General features: G+C 57.2%; 2 protein-coding genes across 7 annotated transcripts; one reads left to right on the top strand and one right to left on the bottom strand.

Annotated features, from left to right (window-relative positions):
- Positions 1-618: 618 nt before the first annotated feature.
- Positions 619-9994, bottom strand: TTC9C (tetratricopeptide repeat domain 9C). Of its 6 annotated transcripts, XM_074272471.1 has the most exons (5): positions 7637-8683; positions 7045-7304; positions 4270-4400; positions 3315-3497; positions 619-2175 (listed from the first exon to the last, which is right to left on the bottom strand). In XM_074272471.1, exons 3-5 carry the CDS (start codon positions 4373-4375, stop codon positions 2081-2083), a joined length of 384 nt encoding a protein of 127 aa, XP_074128572.1. In that variant the 5' UTR covers positions 4376-4400; positions 7045-7304; positions 7637-8683; the 3' UTR covers positions 619-2080. The 6 variants fall into 6 exon arrangements, with proteins under 6 accessions (XP_074128572.1, XP_074128571.1, XP_074128570.1 ...); XM_074272470.1 differs by lacking the exon at positions 4270-4400; XM_074272469.1 differs by lacking the exon at positions 4270-4400 and having other exon boundaries at positions 7761-8683.
- On the top strand, positions 8676-17062 carry HNRNPUL2 (heterogeneous nuclear ribonucleoprotein U like 2). Its single transcript, XM_074272463.1, has 14 exons — positions 8676-9388; positions 11735-11867; positions 12077-12153; positions 12317-12456; positions 12623-12713; positions 12820-12932; positions 13215-13478; positions 13627-13749; positions 13896-14024; positions 14207-14375; positions 15454-15654; positions 16088-16161; positions 16382-16489; positions 16574-17062. The coding sequence occupies exons 1-14, from the start codon at positions 8713-8715 to the stop codon at positions 16643-16645; spliced, it is 2370 nt and encodes a 789-aa protein (XP_074128564.1). The 5' UTR covers positions 8676-8712; the 3' UTR covers positions 16646-17062.
- The last annotated feature ends 2033 nt before the right edge of the window (positions 17063-19095 follow it).

Raw genomic sequence — 19095 nt, 5'->3', positions numbered from 1 at the left:
CCCCTCGGCCCAGTCAGGCCACATGCTTCCCGATTTTTCCTTCTCCACATGCCAGCTTCCCTTTGTGCCATGTCAATACCACCTATATCTCCATGTTACTTCTTGGCAGCCTGGAAGGAAAGGCCATGTGAGGAAGAGGACGCCCAAATACTCACAATCAGGTCTTGGTGGCAATCCTATTTGGATCTGGGCAAACATCTGCCTTCCAGGCCCACTTCCTTTCCGTTGACGGGGAACGTGGGACTAGGTGATTTCTAAGGCTCTTCCTAGTCTTAGGTTCTTCGAGTAGTCTCAAAAGGCTCAAGTAAAAATGTACATTTTCATTATATGTGAATTTCTTTATAAATCAGGTAAGAGGTTGTCATATCTATAGAATTTAAAAAATAGGAAGAGAAATTAAACGCTATCACTGTAGCCACTGTTAAACATGAATTGCCACACTCAGCCAGTTTAAAAGGAAATATCTGGACTGACTTCCCTTTCTAAATTTCCCCCAAAACTCCTTTGGGCAGAAACACGTTTTCATGGCCAGTGTGACCTAGTGTTCTCATGATATAAGAGGAAGGGTGGGGAGAAAGGAGCATTACTGACAAAGGAAACGACTGACACAGACCAGGCACATTTCCCAGGATTTATTTTCTGACTGTGCCATAATATGGAAGGATCCCTCGGCTGATGATTGTAGACCGAGCTTGGGCCCAGCCACGCTTCCGTCACGAGTCTGGCTGCTAGTGGGTGAATCTTTGGGCCAAACGCTTTCAGCAGGTGTGTAAAGGCGGTCACCTACATTAGCATCAGGAGTGCGAGTCTTTCCAAGCACGAGGATGAGTGTAGATTGTGTGATGTGGGAGATGACATCCCCCTGGCCCATAAGAGCCTTGCCACAAACAGCTGTCTGCTCTGGCTTCGCACAGGACCTAATCAACAGTGTATGGGCCTGATAACCCCCCTTCCCGCCCCCAACCACAGAGCAAAGACACTAACTTGAAATAATGTTTTTAAATACACAAAATACACAGGATTACAAAGGAAACCAATTGTATTCAGTCAGTTATGAGAAAAAAAAAAAAAACAACAACAGGCCGACGACCTGATCAGAGAAGCACTGTCTGAGGGCCACAGCAGCCCGCCCTTTGTGCATCCCCAGTATCTTGGGGGCTTCTCATCCCCTTTTTCTGTCATTCAAGTCCTTGGAGGGAGAGAGGCACTTGAAAAAAATACAGGGACTACTAGAGGACAGAGAACAATGTTCTGGAAGGCTGGGGATGGACTGAGACTGCTTCAGCCATTTCCCTAGAGGCCAGCATTGTTTGGTCACTTTGCTATTGTAGTCAAATGAATGGGGTTCATTTCTGAGGCTCACACACAGTTCAGCAAGAAATGCTTCTTGTGTAGAAAGCAGAAGCAGAGAGCAGAAGGGAAAAGCAGGGCTCAGATGTCACAGTCGGGTAAACAATCATTAGTCCTGGGGCATCAGAGAGTTGCATCAGTGTGACCCAGGGGGAAAAAAATGATCGTCCTAATGTTAAGTTTTAATACAACTGGGTCTAATCTCTGATTCCAATTATCATGTAAAAAGAATGACTGTGACCCAGAAAGAGCGTTGCAGCCTATCAGGCGACCCTTGACACCATCCAAATACCCATAATCCCCAACTGTCCAACAGGATTCTGCTGCCTTGGATCTTTAGGGAAGCCTGGTTCTGGGCCAGCCTTCCTTACACCACCTTTTGCCAGCCCTGTGAAAGCCTGCGGATGGATGGGTCTCCGCCATCTATTTCCTGGAATGTGTGGTTGGCTGAGATCATTTATTCCACCTTCATTTAGGAGGCTTGTTCTGGGGTTCCCCACAGTAAAACTCCTCAAGGCTACAACAGTGATGCTGGATGGAAACACAGAGATGGTGAGGAAGAGGAAGATCCGGACTGTGTAAGAGGATGGGTTTGTGCAGGGCTGGGAACCAAAGGCCAGCCGAGGTACGTCACAGGTGGACTGCTTGAAGCCCCCACTTCTGGGTTGGGGAGGCTGGGGAGGAGGGTATGGGGACTCCAAGGAGGGCTGAAGAAGGCTCTGTTGCTGGGCTAACCAAACATGCCCATGTAAAGCTGTTTTTCCTTTTGGTGGTAGCTGCTTAGTTCTGATTCTGTCCGCTGCAGGTATCGCCGGACGTTGGCATCTTGGGAAGAAGAAAAAAAGAAATGAAGTAATCCAAGTCTCCAGGGAGGAGGGAGCAGATCTGAATAATCCCAAACTTTCCTACAGTCCTCTAGGATGGCTAGGGAACTTGCAAGGCCTGAGACAAACCTAGAAGATGAGCTGAAGCTGGTATAAAACCTCCCACTGCTCGAGGTAACCAGCTGGACCGTGGCAGGACAAAGGTCCCCATCCCTGCTCTAAGAGAGAAGAGCATCCTGATTGTGTAGGGCCCAGAAAAATCGGATTCAAATTCATCAATCTGGAGGTTTGTTTATTTATTTATTTTTTTAAGGACTGAAGGCTGGATCTTTGTTTTGGAAGCAAGAACATCTCCTAGATATTTTCATTATGTAAAAGCAAACAGCTTTTAAAACACCTTAGATGCTTCCTTTATGTACAAGGTAAGATTCAGGGAAACAGACCTTCTAAGAGAGCTTGTCTGAGAGATTTAGAGGCCTCCCTCTGAAACAGTAACTCTTCATCTGAAGAACGCCCTCTAGTTTGCTTTTTCATTAATTCAGACTAGATCTTTCAAAAGAGCCCTGAGTTAGCAGAGTTCTAGCCTCTCCCTATGTTTCTCAGAGAAAGAGAAAGACCAGAGTAGTAGATAAAGGACAAACCCAGGATTCCAGAAGCCCTGCTTTGAGCCTTTGGCCCTGCCTGGTTGAGTGACCCTGGTCAAGTCACTTTACTTTCCCTGCAAGTCTCAGACTTTGGATTGCAGGTCATAGTTGAAAGAGAAAATCTGCTCTCTGGGGAGTGACATTCCCTACACCGACGAACTCTGAGGTTCAAGTCAAGAAAAGCCCTCGGGCCCGGAGCCCAAAGTCTGATACCGGTACTGAGGTCCCTCTCGGACGCCAGCGACAGAAGCTGGCTGTTGGGAAGGCTACCCTCTTTTGAGGTCATTCCTATGGTCACCAAGAGGCCCATAAGACTGCCCAAAGGCAGATGGGAAAGGGGAGAGGAAAGCACAGTGGAAACTGATCCACCTTGAGAATGCAAGTCTCCCCCCATTCAGGGCCTCAAGGACTTCAAATCCTCTTCACTTTCCCTTTGGGCAGATGCCATTTGAGCCCCACGACTGCACACCCCCACACCCAGCTCCTTCTGGCTCACCTTTTGGCTGCCGGTCAGTGGCGGCCTGAAGGTAGCGTCGGGCCCGGTCGTAGTCCTGCAGGTGGAAGGAGGCCACCCCTGCCCGGTACAGGGCCTTGGCGTTGGAAGGCTGGCGCTCTAAGACCTTCTGACTGTACTCTCTCACTCGCTCATAGTTCACAGGCTCCATCTGAAGCAGACAGGCTAAAGGGGCCGAGAAAAGAGGCGTGAGGACCACCTGGTGAATTTCTGGACAAGGCTTTAATACCCACCCCCATCTGAAAACATGAAGGGTGGTCTCAGAAACAGCAAAGGCAGCTGGCTGACTCGGGGGCTGGTGAGCAAGGCACTCAGCCTCCGTTTGCCTCAGTTCCCTGATCTGTAAAAGGAGCTGGAGAAGGACGTGTCCTGGGGCCTCCCCTGCTCTAACACTCCTCAGGTTCCCCCTGGCCCCGCACTCTGGCCTTTGCATCCTGAGTGAGCCCGGCCCTAGATTCTCACACACATCGCATGGGGGTGTTCTGGAACTGGGAAGGAGGCGGGAACCTGCTGCCTTTCCCATAAGCTCTTCTCGTGAAAGCAAAGGATTCTTGGATTCCAGAGCTGAGGGTGAAAGGTCATCTAGGCCTCAAGGGACTTGACTGTGCCCTTGCAGCATGACCAGTGCAGATGGTCAGATCACAAAGCATCCTGGCCAAGGGTCTGCAGACGCCGGGCAAGAGAGTCTCGTTGGGAAGGAAAGCAAGGGAGAAAAAGGGCAGCCTTGGGGCCAGGGTGTCTCAATGTCGGGGACTGTTTCTAACATATCCTAACAAAGGACAGCCTGTGGGCTATGGACCAAGCTCTGGAATCCCTGGGCGATGTGGCCAAGTATGTAATCCCTGTCTCGAAGGCATCAGGTGTGCACTCCATCTTCCTTACAGGTCACTGATTTAAATGAATTGCAGAAGCTCCAAAAAAGTATCAAGGGCCATACCAATGTATGTCTCTTGTGGTGTCCCCAGGGTAGTCAGTGGCTTCAGTGGGGAGCTCCCGGGCCCTCTGCTCTTCTTCCTCCGTACTCTCTCAGTTGGGGATCTCATTGGCTGCCACGGACTTAATGACAACCTTGATGCAAACGATTCCCAAACCTGCCTTTTCTGCCCAAACTTCTCTGATGACTTCACACAACTCATTATCTTTCTCCCAAAACTACTTCCTCCTATCTTTAGTGTTGAGGGTTAGGGTTGTTCATTGTTCCAGTCCCGGAGGCTCACACACCAGCCACCCTTGACTCCTTGCTCAGCCTCTATAGCCAATCATTTGCCAAATGTGGTCTCCCATGTGCTTTCCTTTCTCCTGGGACCCAGTCCCCTCATCATGTCATATAAGACTCTAACTTGGGAGAAGGCCTCAGCCTCAAGTCTCTTCCCACCCTGTCCCTCTCTAATCTGTCCTGCACTTACAGGCCAAAATGATCTCTCTCCTCCCATCCAATCAACTGCAGTGGCTCCCAATTACTTCAAGAACCAGATATAAAATCTTCTGTTTGGCTTTTCAATAACCTGCCCTTTTCTTACTTCCCCAATCCTCCCTCAAGTCCCAGCCAAAGTCCTACTGTGGGCAAGAAGCTTTCCCCAGATCTCCTTAATCGGAGAGCCTTCCTTTGGAGACTCTCCCCAATTGATTCTGACTATTTTTCTATTCTTTGCACAGAAGCATTGCTTGTAGCCTCCGCCACAGGACTGGGAGCTCCCTGAGGATGGGAGATGTAGTTTGTCTTTTTATCTCCTCAGCCTGGCATGTAGTAGGTGCTTTATAAACGGTAGCGGCGGTAGTAGAGCTAAAGCCGGTGTCCCGCTTCTGGCCAGCTCTCAGGGGTGGAGGACGCAGGCGCCCCAGGAAGCGCGCGCTGGGGAGTTTCAGAAAGGTGGAGCTTGGCAGCAGCACAGAACCAGCCCACGAGTGACATCAGCATGGGGTCGGACCCACAAGTGCCCGTTTACCTCCTGGCCTCTGTAAAAAGGGGGGGACCTGATCTTCTAAGAACAATTAAGTTCATAACCCCGCCTTGAGCAAGATGGGGCACCTTACCCTGCTGTGAAAAGAGATTTCAGGATCTCCTGGCTTTCCTGGGAAGTAGCTGGTGCTTCAGGTTTCTTGACCCTGGCTCTCCATTTTTCTGGGATACAATTTAAGTTCCTGCGTTGTTTTTCGATCTCTGCCCCCTATCTTTCTAGCTTAATCTAACGATAGCCCTGTCCTGCACAAACTGTCCATTCTTCTCAAGGCTCAGGCAGTATGCCAACCTCTATCTCTCTCCCACAAGTCCCTGCACAGAGGCCTGGCTTCTGCGGCTCGTCAGCCTCCAGCCTTCTCCTTGGCCAGTCCAAACGAGCGACTACGCGAGGTCCCGCTTACTAAAGTCTTCCCTGACCCCTCCAATGACCTCTCCCTCTTCTGAGCCGATCCTGCTCCTATCACTTCGTGTCAAGGCTCACAGTGCAGCGCTTCCCTGCCCCTGAGTCAGGCAGCCCGAGATGCAGCTCCCGGCCTCCTCTCCGGAAGGACGGGCTTGGCTGCCCAACCACGACCTCTTTTAGCTCAAGGAATTTCTATGTGACGCTGATTGATAACACATCACAACTCCGTGACCCCTGTGTTAAAAAGCTTTGCTATATGTGATTCTACGGGCATTTCTGGGGGTATTTACCTGCTCAATTAGCTCTTGAACAGTCCTGAAGGCTGGGACTGTGAAGTGCCCAGGGCTTCTGGCCCAGTACTGGTCACAGAGCTAATCGCCGCTCGTAAATACCGCCCACACCGAATCTGGAGTGAGAGGAAACAGATTTGGACGTGCGGCGGCGGCCGGGCAGCATCCCTCCAGCTAAACGTCCTCTGGCTTTTTCCTCTGCGTTTTTCCTCTGCTCGTTCCTCTCCCGTCCCGGGTTTTTAACAACTTTTGTTCCTTTGACTCACAAGTGGCCACGTGCTCCCGCATGGAGGCGCACCACACAGAACTTACACAGCGGGGCTGAGACTAGTGAGGCGGCCAGGAAATTGGCCTCAGGAATCCGGGCCAGGTCCTTCCAGCTCTGAGCTCCCAGGGGCCGAGGGGCTCAGGGCCTGCCTCCTTCTGGGAGGCCACAGCCTCAGCCGGACGATGTCAGGCGTGGCCCCCAGGGCAGTGGTAGCAGCGCTAGTGCGCCGGGACCAGAAGCGGTCAGGGTCCTGTCCTAGTTACCACAACGGCCTCCCTTCCAACTAGTTACTTTAGGGGGCAGGGAGCGTTTCCTTCTCTGCTCTAGATCCCGGAGTTTGCTCAGGAACCCTCGTTCTAGTGGTCCTAAGGCTATCTCTGGCCACTTGGCATCCTCAGGAATCCGCTTAATGGTTAGCCTCCTGCTTGCCTGGTCCGAGCAGTGCAGCGGGAGAGGCAGGACTGGGTTCCCCGGTCGGGCCCCCCTTCCCGAGCTCGGGTCCTGGAAACCGCCGGCAGCTCCAATTGCCCCCCACTCTGCGGCCTGGCCCCGCGGGGCTTCGGCTGAGGGTCAGTGCGCGGCTGCTCGGGAACTTCGTTAGATGGACCTGCCTCGGCCAGTCTAAAATGAACTGGCCTAAAAAGCCTTTTTCTTCCAGCAAGAGGATTCTAAAGCTGTTAGCTCGGCCACCTGTGCTCCTCCAGGCAGTCAGAGGAAAGGGAAAGACCATCTCCCGCCCCCAGGCCCCCAGGCCCCTCAGTGGGCGCGGTTGGAGGATGGGAAGCCCTTACCGGCCAGGTTGTTGTAGCAGTCCGTCTGCGTGCTCTCCAGCACCTTCTGCTGCTCGGCCGAGAGCGCGGGGCCTCGGGCTCCCAGGGGCGGCAGCGGGGCCGGCAGGCTGGGATCGAGGCCCCGCAGCTGAAGCAGCGCCCGGTGGTAGCGGCTCACCGCATCCCGGTAGCGCCCTTCGCGGTAGCGCTGGTTCCCCTCCTCTTTGTACTGCTGCGCCTCCCGCAGCCGCCTCTCCATGGCTCTGGGGCTGCAGCCGGGACTGGGGGAGAGGGCGACGCTGCAGAAGCCGCGGCCGGAGGAGACCCTGGGGCACCGGGGCTAGCCCGCGGCCGCCCGACCCTGGGGGGGGGGCGGGGCTTCCTCCCCGAAACTCCCGAGGGACACACAGTCCCTCCCCCCCTTAAGCGGGCAGACAGACTACCGAGAGGGGGGCGGGTGGTTCGCTCTTTACTTTAAATGGGTTTCAGGCCGAGCAAGCGGCCCTGGGTGCCCGGAGTGCACCCACCTTACAGAGCCCCTGCCCCCACAGACCGCCCCTCGCCTCTCACCGCGACCCCACTGGGCCCCACCGTCCGTCCAGAGAGGCGGCACCTGGGCACTGGCGTCCAGGTCCTGAACGTGGCCGAGACGCGATGGCCGGGCTCCCGTGGGACCCCACACGCGAAAAACCGGGCCCGGCCCTATCCCGCAGGGATCCCAGAGAGGGCCCGATTACCGAGCGCCTCCGCGCGCGCGCTCCCGTCGTCCAATCACCTCACGGCCGCGAGCTGAGGCACGCGCGCCGGGGGCTAAAAACCTCGAGCATCGCCGCCTTCCTTCTGCCTGCTTCTCTGGGCCGGCGCTCCGCGCGGACCAATCCACAAACCGTCTCCGCCTGAATAACCCAATCAGAGGAAAAAAGAAACCCCGGCGGTGCCGGCCGACCAATGGGAATGAAGGCTGAACGATTCGAGCCACCCAATAAGAGGGGCTTGGGGCGGGAGAAAGGGGAAACCCAGAGGGCGTGTCGCCGGCCTGCAGACTGAGGGTGAGACGGGGACCGGCTAGGCCCGCACCCTAGTTTTGTAACTAGAAAATGACATTTTCTCCGCCCCCGCTCCTCCTTGCGGCAAGGGGCAGGGGCTGCCGAAGCCTTCCCTCGACGTAAGAAGCTAGGAGGTGGGGGAGAGGAAGGGCCGCAGCCCCGTAGTAGAAACCGGCTTAATCCCGCTCCCAGGGGCCGCAATAAAAACAAGACCCAAACAAATCGGCAAGAGACCCCGTTGCAGTGATTGGTGGAGAAGGAAAAGGGGGCGGGAAAAGCGAGGAAAGCCGACCTATCCTGGGAGGCGCGCGGTTTGGGGGGCGTGAAGGGAGGGGTGGAAAAAGAATCCCCTCGGAGGTCCCAGGATAGGCCCGGAGAGAGAAAGGAGGGTCGGGGGCACGGCCGGGATGGTCGCCGGCCGGGAGTACCCGGCGTCGAGCCGCCGGCCCCCAGTTTCCCGGGAGCGCGTGCCCGAACGGGCCCCGGCCCCGGCGCGCGGGAGGCGGCCGGCCCCGGCGGCGGCAGGCCCTGCGCCTGCGCGCTGGGACAGGGCCGACGGTTCGCGGGGGGGCGAAAAGGGGGGAGGAGGAGGAGGGAGGAGGCGGCGGGAGGAGGGAGGGAGGCGGAGGCGGCGGCGGCGGCGATGGAGGTGAAGCGGCTGAAAGTGACCGAGCTGCGGTCGGAGCTGCAGCGGCGGGGCCTGGACTCGCGCGGCCTCAAGGTGGACCTGGCGCAGCGGCTGCAGGAGGCGCTGGACGCCGAGATGCTGGAGGACGAGGCGGGCGGGGCGGCGGCGGCGGCGCGGCCCGGGAGGCCGGGGGTGGCGGCAGAGGCGGCGGCCGTGCGGAGCCCGGGCGGCGACGAGGCGAACGAGGACGAGGACGCGGACGCGGACGAGGACGAGGACGCGGACGAGGACGCGGCGGCGGCCGCCGCGGAGGGGGAGGAGGGGGCCGAGCGGCGGGAGGAGGGGGAGCGGGGGGCGGGGGCGGCCGAGGAGGACGCGGCGGCGGCGCTGCTGCTGCTGGAGGACGAGGACGAGGCCGAGGATCCGCCCCCCGCCGCCGCCGCCGCCGCGTCTCAGCCCCAGCCCTCCGGCCGGGCCTCGGCGCAGCCCCGGCCGCCAGCAGCCGCCTCGCCGGCCATGGCAGCGCCCGAGCCGCAGCCCCCGGAGTCCCCGGCACCGCCGCAGCCCGCGCCGGGCCACGGCCAGGGCGACGCGGACGCCGAACCCGAGCCCGAGCCCGACGCGGCCTCGGCCCCGGACAGCCTGCTCGACCCAGCGCCCGCCCCCAAGGCCGGAGGCGACGAGGAGCCGGGTGAGCAGAGCCCTGCAGCCGTTTGCGTGCGGGCCTCGGGGTCCCCGCCGTGACCCCGCGCTGGGCCGGCGAGGGGGAGGCTTGCAAGGTCGGCCCCGAACATGGAAAGGGGGGCGCTGGGCTGGGGGGCTTGCAAGGTCGCGCCCGGTTTCTTGGCTGTAAAAGGGGGTGGGCTTTGCAAGGTCGAGCCTTTTCGAACCTCAGTCTCCCTTGTTGTAAGGGGGGCGCTGTACTGGTTTTGCAAGGTTGATCCCAAATGTGCATCTGGTTACCTTGTTGCAAAAGGGGGCTCTGGGCTGGGGGGACTCACAAGGTCGAAGCTCTCTCTTCCTTGTTCTAGAACGCGGGGAGGGCGCTGGGCAGTGGGGGTGTTCATTCGTTTTCCTGTAGGCAACTCGGGGTGGTCTTTAAGCCCCCTTTCCCTTTTACGACGTCCTCATCCCACAAACACTCGGTGGGAAGGTGGTTTGGGGCCTATTTGGGGGCCATCCTTCTGTCAGCCTTGATTTCCCCCGGGAGGAGGGCCTGCATTTTCTGGGAGTAGTTTGTGCTTGTACCAGCAAGTCTCTTGGTCTCTGATCTCAATTTCCCTTCCCTCCGTGCTGCATCCTGCAGTTTGACGGGCAAGCCCGGCCCCTCTGGATCTCCTGTAAGTCAGGCAGTGGGCTGGACCAGAGCCGTCCTCCTCCCGGGAGGTCTCGGAGCTTCCGGGTGCCGAGGGACAGCCTCTCGGGCCTGGTCTCCCCAGGAGGCCGTTGCAGGGCCCAGCTGGGCCTCTGAGGGCCCTCCTCCCACCCTGGGGTGGGTGCTGCTGTCCTGGAACTGCCTGGACACCTGTGGAGCTCCCGGCCTTCTGGAGTCCCCGGGCGGGGAGGTTTATTGGGGGAAATGGGGTTTCCCTGACCAGCTCATCCCTCAGGTCCCTACGGAGCCCGGCATCTGGGCAGTCAGGAAACCCATGGCAACGGGGCGGCAGCAGCGCCTCTGCCGGGCGCCTCCCAACGGGGGTATCGGGTTTAATAGTTAAGAGAGGGACTGGATGGATTGCTCGGGGGCAGGGTAGTTACTGTTACTGACTTTGAGCTTTACCTCCCCTCCCCTTCACCTGCCAACCTTTGCATCGAGATAGCAGATGAGCGTGTTCATGGTGGGTTCACGCCAGTGAGGTTTTCTTTTAAATGATGGGGGTTTCTGAAAGCTCCTTGAAACGTAGCTGATCGAGGTGCCCGGGGGTGGCCGACGGGAGGAGCGGGCAGGTTTTCCCCGGGAGGTGACGACCTTTCAGCATCGGAGGTGATTGGCTGGTTCTGTCAACATGTCAGAGTCCAGCAGGATGTGGGAGCTAACTCCAAGTGGGCCGTGCAAGGTGGACTTGGGGTCGGAAATGCCTCTGAGCCAGGGCCAGCTCTTTGACGCGGCCGATCTCTCGGTGGTTATCGTGATGTGGAGCCTTTCTAAATAAAAACAGGGTCCAGGGGACGGACTAATTAAGCAGCTGCTATTTGTGGTATTCTGCCCTCTGCACTAGAGATAAGACAAATAAAGAAAAAGCACCATGGCGTGGTCGATCAACACTCAGGGGCCGGAACATAAATTATTTAGTTTCCAGCAGTCATAGGAAGGCTCAGGTACCTGCAGTCCAATTAATAGAGCGTAAATGAGGTTCTATCGGACTGATGTGTCATCGGGGATTTTTTAAAAATCTAGTTTATCATTAAAAAAAATTAATAATCGGGTGCTAAAGTTGAAAAAGCATCTTCCTGCCCCAGATTGTGGGCACCAAATCTGCAGGATTATTTATGGGTTTCTTGTGACTTAGGCTTTGCCCTCACAACATTGACTAAAAAACCATGTTAAAAATACAGCCTTGTCTCGTGCACCTGGATCCACCTGCTATTTGTAGGGAAGCTGTGGCCACACATTTTGGAATTGGGGGAAGGGATTTTGTATTTAATTGAGGCTAGCTCGTCGGTAAGCTGTTAGAACTAACCTGTCCGGCTAGAATCCCGAGTAGAGTTCAACCCAATCAGTTGTCCGAGCCCTTGACCTTTGCTGTGCTGCTCTGGACAGTTTGTACTGTCCCAAGTTTAAAGACATGCATTTCTGTCCGAGTTAATTTGGGCAGATGGGTGAAAAAAATAAAAAGACCAAGAATTCTCAACTTCCTTTTTTATTTTATCATCAGTCTCTAGCACATAAAGTCATCACGTTCTAGACAGTGGTGACAAGGTGTCCTTTCATTGGGGAGGCACTGAGGCGACTTCCGGGGGATTGATTGGTGGGTAGAATTAGGAGGCTTGGTTTTTTTTTTCAGTGAAAATTGTTCCTTTTCCATCCTTTCTGTAGGAGATGAGCAGAGTGAGAAGTCAAAACCCACGGGTTCAGAGGGAGAGCGTCGTGGGGTAAAGAGGCAGCGGGACGAGAAGGAAGAGCACGGCAGGGCTTACTATGAGTTTCGAGAAGAGGCTTATCACAGTCGGTAAGAGGGAGCTCCCCTTTGAGCCCCTGGCATTCCTGCCTTGGCCACGAGACCTAGAGGGGCTGCTGACTGAACGAGTTGGATCTGAGGGGCTTCACTGGCTCCTCCTGCCGAGATTTCGCATGCTCCCCTTGAAATGGACTCGAGCTCAAGACCCGTCGGAGACGTGGACGTGGTGGGTCACGGGGTGCTGTTTTTCTCTCGTGTAGTTCAAAGTCTCCCCCGCCCCCTGAAGAAGAGGCCAGAGATGAGGAAGAGGACCCGACCCTCGTGAACCTAGACACGTGTACGTAGGAGGCGGTGGCCCCGGGACCTCCGGTCTCCTCTCTGGCTTCAGGAGTGCACTGTCGCCGGGCCCCGAGGGGCTCAGGAGGCTCGGCCTTGGAGGGGCGGCGGGATCGGGGGCGGCCTGTGCTGCTGGAGTTACGCCATCTCCTCCTTCCCCACAGATACCTCGGACCTCCATTTCCAAGTCAGCAAGGACCGTTACGGGGGCCAGCCGCTCTTCTCCGAGAAATTCCCCACCCTCTGGTCGGGAGCCAGGAGCACCTATGGAGTCACAAAGGGCAAAGTCTGTTTTGAGGCCAAGGTGGGGCGGCAGCTCGTGAGGATCGTTCCTCCTCCTCTCCCCTTCCCCGTGTGCCCGCCGGCTCCCCTCTGGCGCCAGAGCTGGCGGGCAGCAGTTGGCAGGGTGGGGAGCCGGCCCTGGGGGCGGGGCTCCAGGTAGCTGAGGCTTCCCTTTTTGGCCCGCACAGGTGACCCAGAACCTGCCCCTGAAGGAAGGCTGCACTGAGGCTTCTCTTCTTCGAGTCGGATGGTCTGTTGACTTCTCCTGTCCACAACTTGGTAAAATCCCTTTTCCCTTCCCCTCGTAACTGGAGCAAGTCTCCCGTGTGGGACGTTGGAGGGGGAGGGCATCTTCCGGGGAGGTAACTCTGCTCCTCTGTTCTAGGTGAAGATGAATTTTCTTATGGCTTCGATGGCCGGGGGCTAAAGGCAGAAAATGGGCAGTTTGAGGAATATGGCCAGGCCTTTGGGGAAAATGATGTCATTGGCTGCTTTGCTGTAAGTCTTTGTGAGAGCAGTCCATTGATTGAAGGCTGTAGGCCACAAGGGCATGGTGCCGGGGGAAGGACGCCGGGCAGTGCGCTCCCTCTCTGCGGGGTGCCCGTCCTCCCGACTGCCAGGGGGCTTGCTCCCTGCCAGCCCCTGCGCTGCTAATGAGGGGCTTTGTGCCACAAGTTGACAAAGGGAGAGCGCAGCTGCAGAAGCGTTTTTCCTCCTTGTCCTGGGACGCTGAGCAAGTAGCTCAAGCCGTGCTCTGTTGCTTGTCCTTGTCCATCACAGAATTTTGGGAGCGAGGAAGTGGAGCTCTCTTTCTCTAAAAACGGAGATGATTTGGGTGTGGCTTTCCGGGTCAGCAAGGAGTCCCTGAGCGAGCGGGCCCTCCTGCCTCACGTCCTCTGCAAAAACTGTGTGGTGGAGCTCAACTTTGGCCAGAAGGAGGAGCCCTTCTTCCCCCCTCCTGAGGAGTTTGTGTTCATCCATGCTGTGCCCGTGGAAGAGCGGGTTCGGACGGTGCTGCCGCCCAAGACCACGCAGGAGTGCGAGGTGGGAGCAGGGGGGCCCCGGGGATGGCACCCAGTGTCCTTGAGCTTAGCTACTCCAGGGGGGGGGGATTGGGCCCATCCACACCCAGGGAACACTTCCCTTCTGGGCTTTGTCTTCCCCCTCCAAACTTGGTGCTGTAACCTCACAGGTGTTACTGATGGTGGGACTACCTGGATCTGGAAAGACCCAATGGGCGTTGAAATATGCACAAGATAACCCTGAGAAAAGATACAACGTCCTGGGAGCTGAGACTGTGCTCAATCAGATGCGGGTAAGTGGGGAGTACCCCCGGTGGGCTTGGGCAGCAGTGCCCCACAGCCTCGAGAAGCCCAGACTGCTCCTGTTCCTGGGAGCCTGGGAGCAGGTCTGAAGGGCCGTGGTGGAGAGGAAGACCTGTTGTGTTTGTTTCCTTGTCAGATGAAGGGGCCTGAGGAGCCAGAGATGGACCCCAAGAGCCGGGACCTTTTAGTGCAGCAAGCCTCCCAGTGCCTTAGCAAGCTGGTCCAGGTGGCTTCAAGGACAAAGAGAAACATCATCCTGGATCAGGTATTCCCCTGCGAGCCCTTTTCGGCCTTCCTGGGCCCGGCTCCAAGACCCTCGTCATGTGCCCGCCCCCGTCCCTGAGCTGTCTGGGCAAGGAGCAGGTTCCTGAGCTTCAGGCCGGTCTGCTGGGCAGCCGCTGCCAGAAAGCCCGAGTAAGCAGGCGTGCCTTGTGCTCACGTCCCCAGTGTAACGTGTACAACTCCGGCCAGCGGCGGAAGCTGCTGCTCTTTAAGACCTTCTCCCGGAAAGTCGTGGTGATCGTCCCCAACGAAGAGGACTGGAAAAAGAGGCTGGAGCTGAGGAAGGAGGCGGAGGGAGACGACGTGCCGGACACTGTAATGCTGGAGATGAAAGGTGTGCACTGGGGTTCCGTCCTCCCTGGTGGGCTCCCACCAACTTAGCGGCCGAAGGAGCTCCGGAAACCCAGAATGGAGCCGAAGGGAGAAGAGCCAGGCGGCAGGCAGGCCCCGGCCTGGACGGGTTTCCTGGGGATGAGCTTAGTAGGTGGCAGTAATTGAAATGAGGGGAAGCTCCGGCCTGGAGGCAGCCTTGAGGCTGCTCGTTAGGGCTTCTGCTGTTTGGCTGAGAGCTGAAACAGCCCCAGCCCTTCCTGGGAGCCTCCAGCCAGGCCGACGGATGGTCTCAGGGAACTGCAGCCACGGTGAGTGTTTCTGCCGCTTGGGTCCAGAGAGCCCCGGGCTTAGGTGTCTTTCTGAGCCCGATTGTGGTTCTGAAGAAAGTGGTCAGCAGGACGTGGAACGATGGGAGGTTAGGTTATGTTAAACTGAGATGGGCAAATAAGAACGCTCAGGTGGTCGCTGTAGGGCTTCCCTCTAACGGCACGCTCCCTAAAGGACCTGGGTCTTTGTTCCCGGAGCAAGGCCGTGGCCGAGGCCTCGATCAGTTTATCTTCTTAGTGGGATGTCTGTCTCAGTCTGTCAAGATGTTGAGGAAGAGGCATGAAAGGGAGTTGGCCTAAAAACAGTGGCTGCGCTGCCCTCGAAGAGGGGCCCTGCCTGCCCTGGGCGGCCTGGCTGGAGCCAAGGGCCCTTCTTGGAAGGTTGGCCTTCCAAGAGTCGATGCAGCTTCTGGCTGCGGGGCAGTTTAGGTCACTTTATTCCTAAAAGCACAGAAGTCCCAGCTTTGTTGGAGCTAGAGATGGGAGTCCCAGATGGCAGGAGGAAGCCGGGGGCCGAGGTTTGAGGTCGTGCTCGCCTTGCACAGGGCCTTCCTCGTGGCTAACTCAAATTGAGGGCCAACCGTGGATAACGTTGAGTATGTGTTGAGTCGGGGGAGTTTTATAGGTGCCAGGCTGGTGGGGAGGAGCCCGCTGTATTCTGGGATTTTCAAGAAGATTTTCTGGGAAGAAAAAAAGACCCAGATCACATTCTCTACTCTGAGCCTCCCACCCCCCTTTTGTAAATACTTGTAGCCAACTTCTCTCTGCCTGAAAAATGTGACTATATGGAGGAGGTGACCTTTGGGGAACTGGAGAAGGAGGAGGCCCAGCCTCTGGTCACCAGATACAAAGAGGAGGCGAGGAAGCTGCTGCCCCCTTCTGAGAAGCGGACAAACCGCCGCAACAACCGCAACAAGCGCAACCGGCAGAGCCGCAGTCGCGGCCAAGGATACGGTGAGCAGGGGCCGCTGCCGGCAGCCGGATGGCTGGGCCACGGGGCAGAAAGGAAGGAGGGGCGCGGGCCCAGTCCGGGAGTGCTCTCTGCTCCTCCTTGCATGAGGAGGCTCCAGGGAAAGGGACTCTGCTGGTCTCACCTGCCCCCGGGGGTCAGGAAGGGCTTCTCTGCTCTTGGAGGAAACCGAGGTTGGGGAAGAAGGGTTTGAAGATTCATTGGCGACTGGAATGGACGCCCTGCCCGGCTGCCTCTCACTCGTTTTTCTCTAAGTGAAGGAGTTGATCCCTCGGCCCGCCAGGCCATTGCTCTGCCCTCCCGAGACTGGTACAAGTTAGGGAGGAGCTTTCCAGGGCCAGGGGGTCCTTCGGGGGGCTGACCCCAGCCAAGAGCCCCGGGCGCCTGTCTGAGAGCTGTTGTCCGTTTCTCTTCCAGTCGGCGGGCAGCGCCGGGGCTACGACAACCGGGCCTATGGGCAGCAGTACTGGGGGCAGTCTGGAAGCAGAGGGGTGAGTGTAGCTCTCCTCCAGCTGCTCCCTCCTGGCAGGACCGTGGGCTAAGCTCCTCGAGGGCGAGCTCCCGTGCATCTGTATCGCCTGCTGGCTGCGTGTGCCGATGGGATTTCTGCTGCTTTGGGGGGGCTAGCTGGGAAACGGCCATCTCTGCTCCGGCCGAGGTGCCGGGCGGCCCCGAGCGCTCCTTACCCTTCCGCCCTCTCCACTCCCTCAGGGTTACCGTAACTTCTATGACCGATACCGAGGAGATTACGATCGATTCTACGGCCGGGACTACGACTACAACCGATACAGGGATTACTACAGGCAGTACAACCGGGAGGTGAGTGGGCGAGGGGAGCCTAGATCCAGGAGGGAGAGGCTCGGCGACCGACCCTGGCTGACTGGGCTCTTCCCTCTCTTCCAGTGGCAGAGCTACTACTACCAGGACCGAGACCGATACTACAGGAACTACTATGGCTACCAAGGGTATCGGTGAAGTCCCAGCCCCAGGCGCCACTGGCCACAAGGACCGCAGCCTCGGGCCCCCCCGAGACACAACCAATGAGAAATGGGCTGGGGGGGGAAGGAAGGGGGAGAAGGCAAACCAAGAAAAACTGTACATTTTTTTAAAAAAGTTTGTTGAAAAGAATATTGTCTTATTCTATAAAACATTTCAAACTTAGTTAGACATTTGTAATCAAAAACCTTTGCGCATAATACAGCCCTAGGGATGCCTGTCTTGCCCTTGTAAGGAATGGGACTAGACAGGTGATGGGTTCCCCTGGCTCCTGACATCCTGAGGCAGCTGGGCTGGCAGTGAGGCAGGGGAGAGATCCTGAGGGCTGGCACTGGGGACGGAGGGAGAGGTTGGGACGGGGGCAGTGAAAATAAACGATTGGATCTTGTCAATCATTCGCACCACTAACCGCTTGTATTTTCTTTACCGACCTTTTCCTCTTGGGATGTCCGGCCCGGTGGGCCGGAGGCCAGCACGTCCTCTCCGTCTCTTGTCTTTGTGCCGTTGGCCATGGCACAGAAAGTGTCCGTTAGGTGACTTACAGAGGTGGGCAAGGCCTGCTTGGGTCTGCAGCAGAGGTGTTTGGTTCTTTATGTCTGTCACTGAATTTTCTGGAAAGCTTGGTGAGTGGGGATGCTGGGCTAGCATGGAGAGTCCAGATTGCCCGTGCCCATCTCTGTCTTCCAAGGTGATGCCGGGGTGCCCTTAGAAGTCACTCCGGGGCAGTGTCCACCTTCTGGAGTAGTCGGAGGCAGGGACTTTTCTCAGGGTGTCCCAAGCAAATGCAGCGGGATTCTCGAGTCCGTTGGTGCATGAGGTGGCCAGAAGGAATCTTGTGTGAGCAGCCAGCTCCCATTCAGTACTCTGTGGAAAAGGTCATTCTCTCCCATCGAGGCACAGCCGACCCAGGAAAGGGGCTCGGGGAGGAAGTGGGCTGCCAGGCTGAGATGAGTAGAGTGTGCATGTGGGAGATTTCAGTGGGCAGCAATTTATTGTTGATTTTCCCTTGTCCGTTGGCTCTTTATAAAAAGGGATAAAGCTGTTGGAGATTGTGGAGGGCTAGCCTGAGGCTCCCTTCCTGTTCAGCTGCCGAGGCTGGTGTGGGGGCTGTGGGTTCCCTCCCACTCCCCCGGCGCTGCCCTGTCTGCATAGTTATAGGGGAAAGGCTTTGTCTTCCCATCTCCTTCTGTTGCACTAAGACCGTTGGCATGAAGCCGAGCCCTGGCTTAGTTCTTCCCATTTGTCCTCGGCAGACCCTGTGCCCCCAACCCGGCGTCAGTCAGGAGCTGCTGAAGGGGCACCTGGTCCCTAGATACTGCTACGTAAGAGTTGGTGACGGAGCCTGGCGGCCACGCTGGCTGCACTGACCCCAAGTTCTGATCCCCACCTTGCTTTTCTTTATCTGTGTCCTTTGTGAAGCGCCGGGGGAAGGAATGGGATCTGAGGGCTGGCGGGGACTGAGGGGATTCAAGGGGAAAGCCAGGAAAAAGGCTATTTGTGCAAAAGCTTCTGGAGAGGAAAATAACCCCTGCCCCCATGTCAGTTCAGAGCCCAGGAACCTTTGGCAAAACAGTAAATGTCTGATGTAAAAATATTAATTCTAAGGGAAACCAACCCCCGCAGATAATGGTAACAGAAGGCATCTGGGCCTTGTTCGTTCCAGAACGTTTGTGTTTTGTTCTGAATGTCGTGGTTGCTGTAGATGGAAAAGCTTGTGAGAAAAATAACAGCCTGTGAATCGTTTCCCAGAACCTGTAAAATGTTCCTGGACACGGCCAGTAAACGAAGGAAAAAATGTCATGTGTCGTCGCTTGCAGCTGTTAACTTTCCCTCCGTTCTTTACCGGGTTCTGGCGTTACAATCAGTCACTGGAATGAATTCCCCGGCTCTTGGCCGCCCGACTTGCTCTTCACTGGATGGCCCCCGGGGCCCAGCCCCCAGCCCCCCCCAGGTTCTGAGCCCCACCTAGCCAGCCCGGGGGCAGACCTTGCCAGATCATCAGGGCGAGGGGGAGGAGGGGTGAGCCCCCAGCCTCCCTGCCCCCCTCCTCGGGATCTGCAGGGGGGGCAGGCTTTTAAATCAGATCCTGACCGTCGGTCACTCCAGAAATGGGCAGCATCGTTTGGGGGGTCGGTGCCCCCGAGACTCCAGGCACAGACCCCGGAGTCCTTGGGAGGTCAACCTGGTGCTTGCCTCTGGGCCCCAGCGGGGAAATGAGGGAAGAAAGGGAGAGGCAGGGGGAGGACTTGGCGCCCAGACTAAGACCCCCACCCTCAGTATTTCCTTTTCGGGACTCGTGTTCTGTGTGGTCCCCTTGGATGCCGCTTCCCTTCGGGGCTCGATCTCCGGTCTCCAAGGAAACCGAAGGACCACCGGCGGCTGACTGCCAGCGCAGACTGCGTAATGCGCACGCGCGGCCTCGCCGCAGT

The sequence above is a fragment of the Sminthopsis crassicaudata genome, chromosome 6 (genome assembly GCF_048593235.1).
Source record: "Sminthopsis crassicaudata isolate SCR6 chromosome 6, ASM4859323v1, whole genome shotgun sequence".
In the NCBI taxonomy this organism is placed as follows: Eukaryota; Metazoa; Chordata; class Mammalia; order Dasyuromorphia; family Dasyuridae; genus Sminthopsis; species Sminthopsis crassicaudata.
The sequence above is the reverse complement of the archived record's forward strand: the minus strand, read 5'-3'. Positions and strand labels throughout refer to the sequence as shown.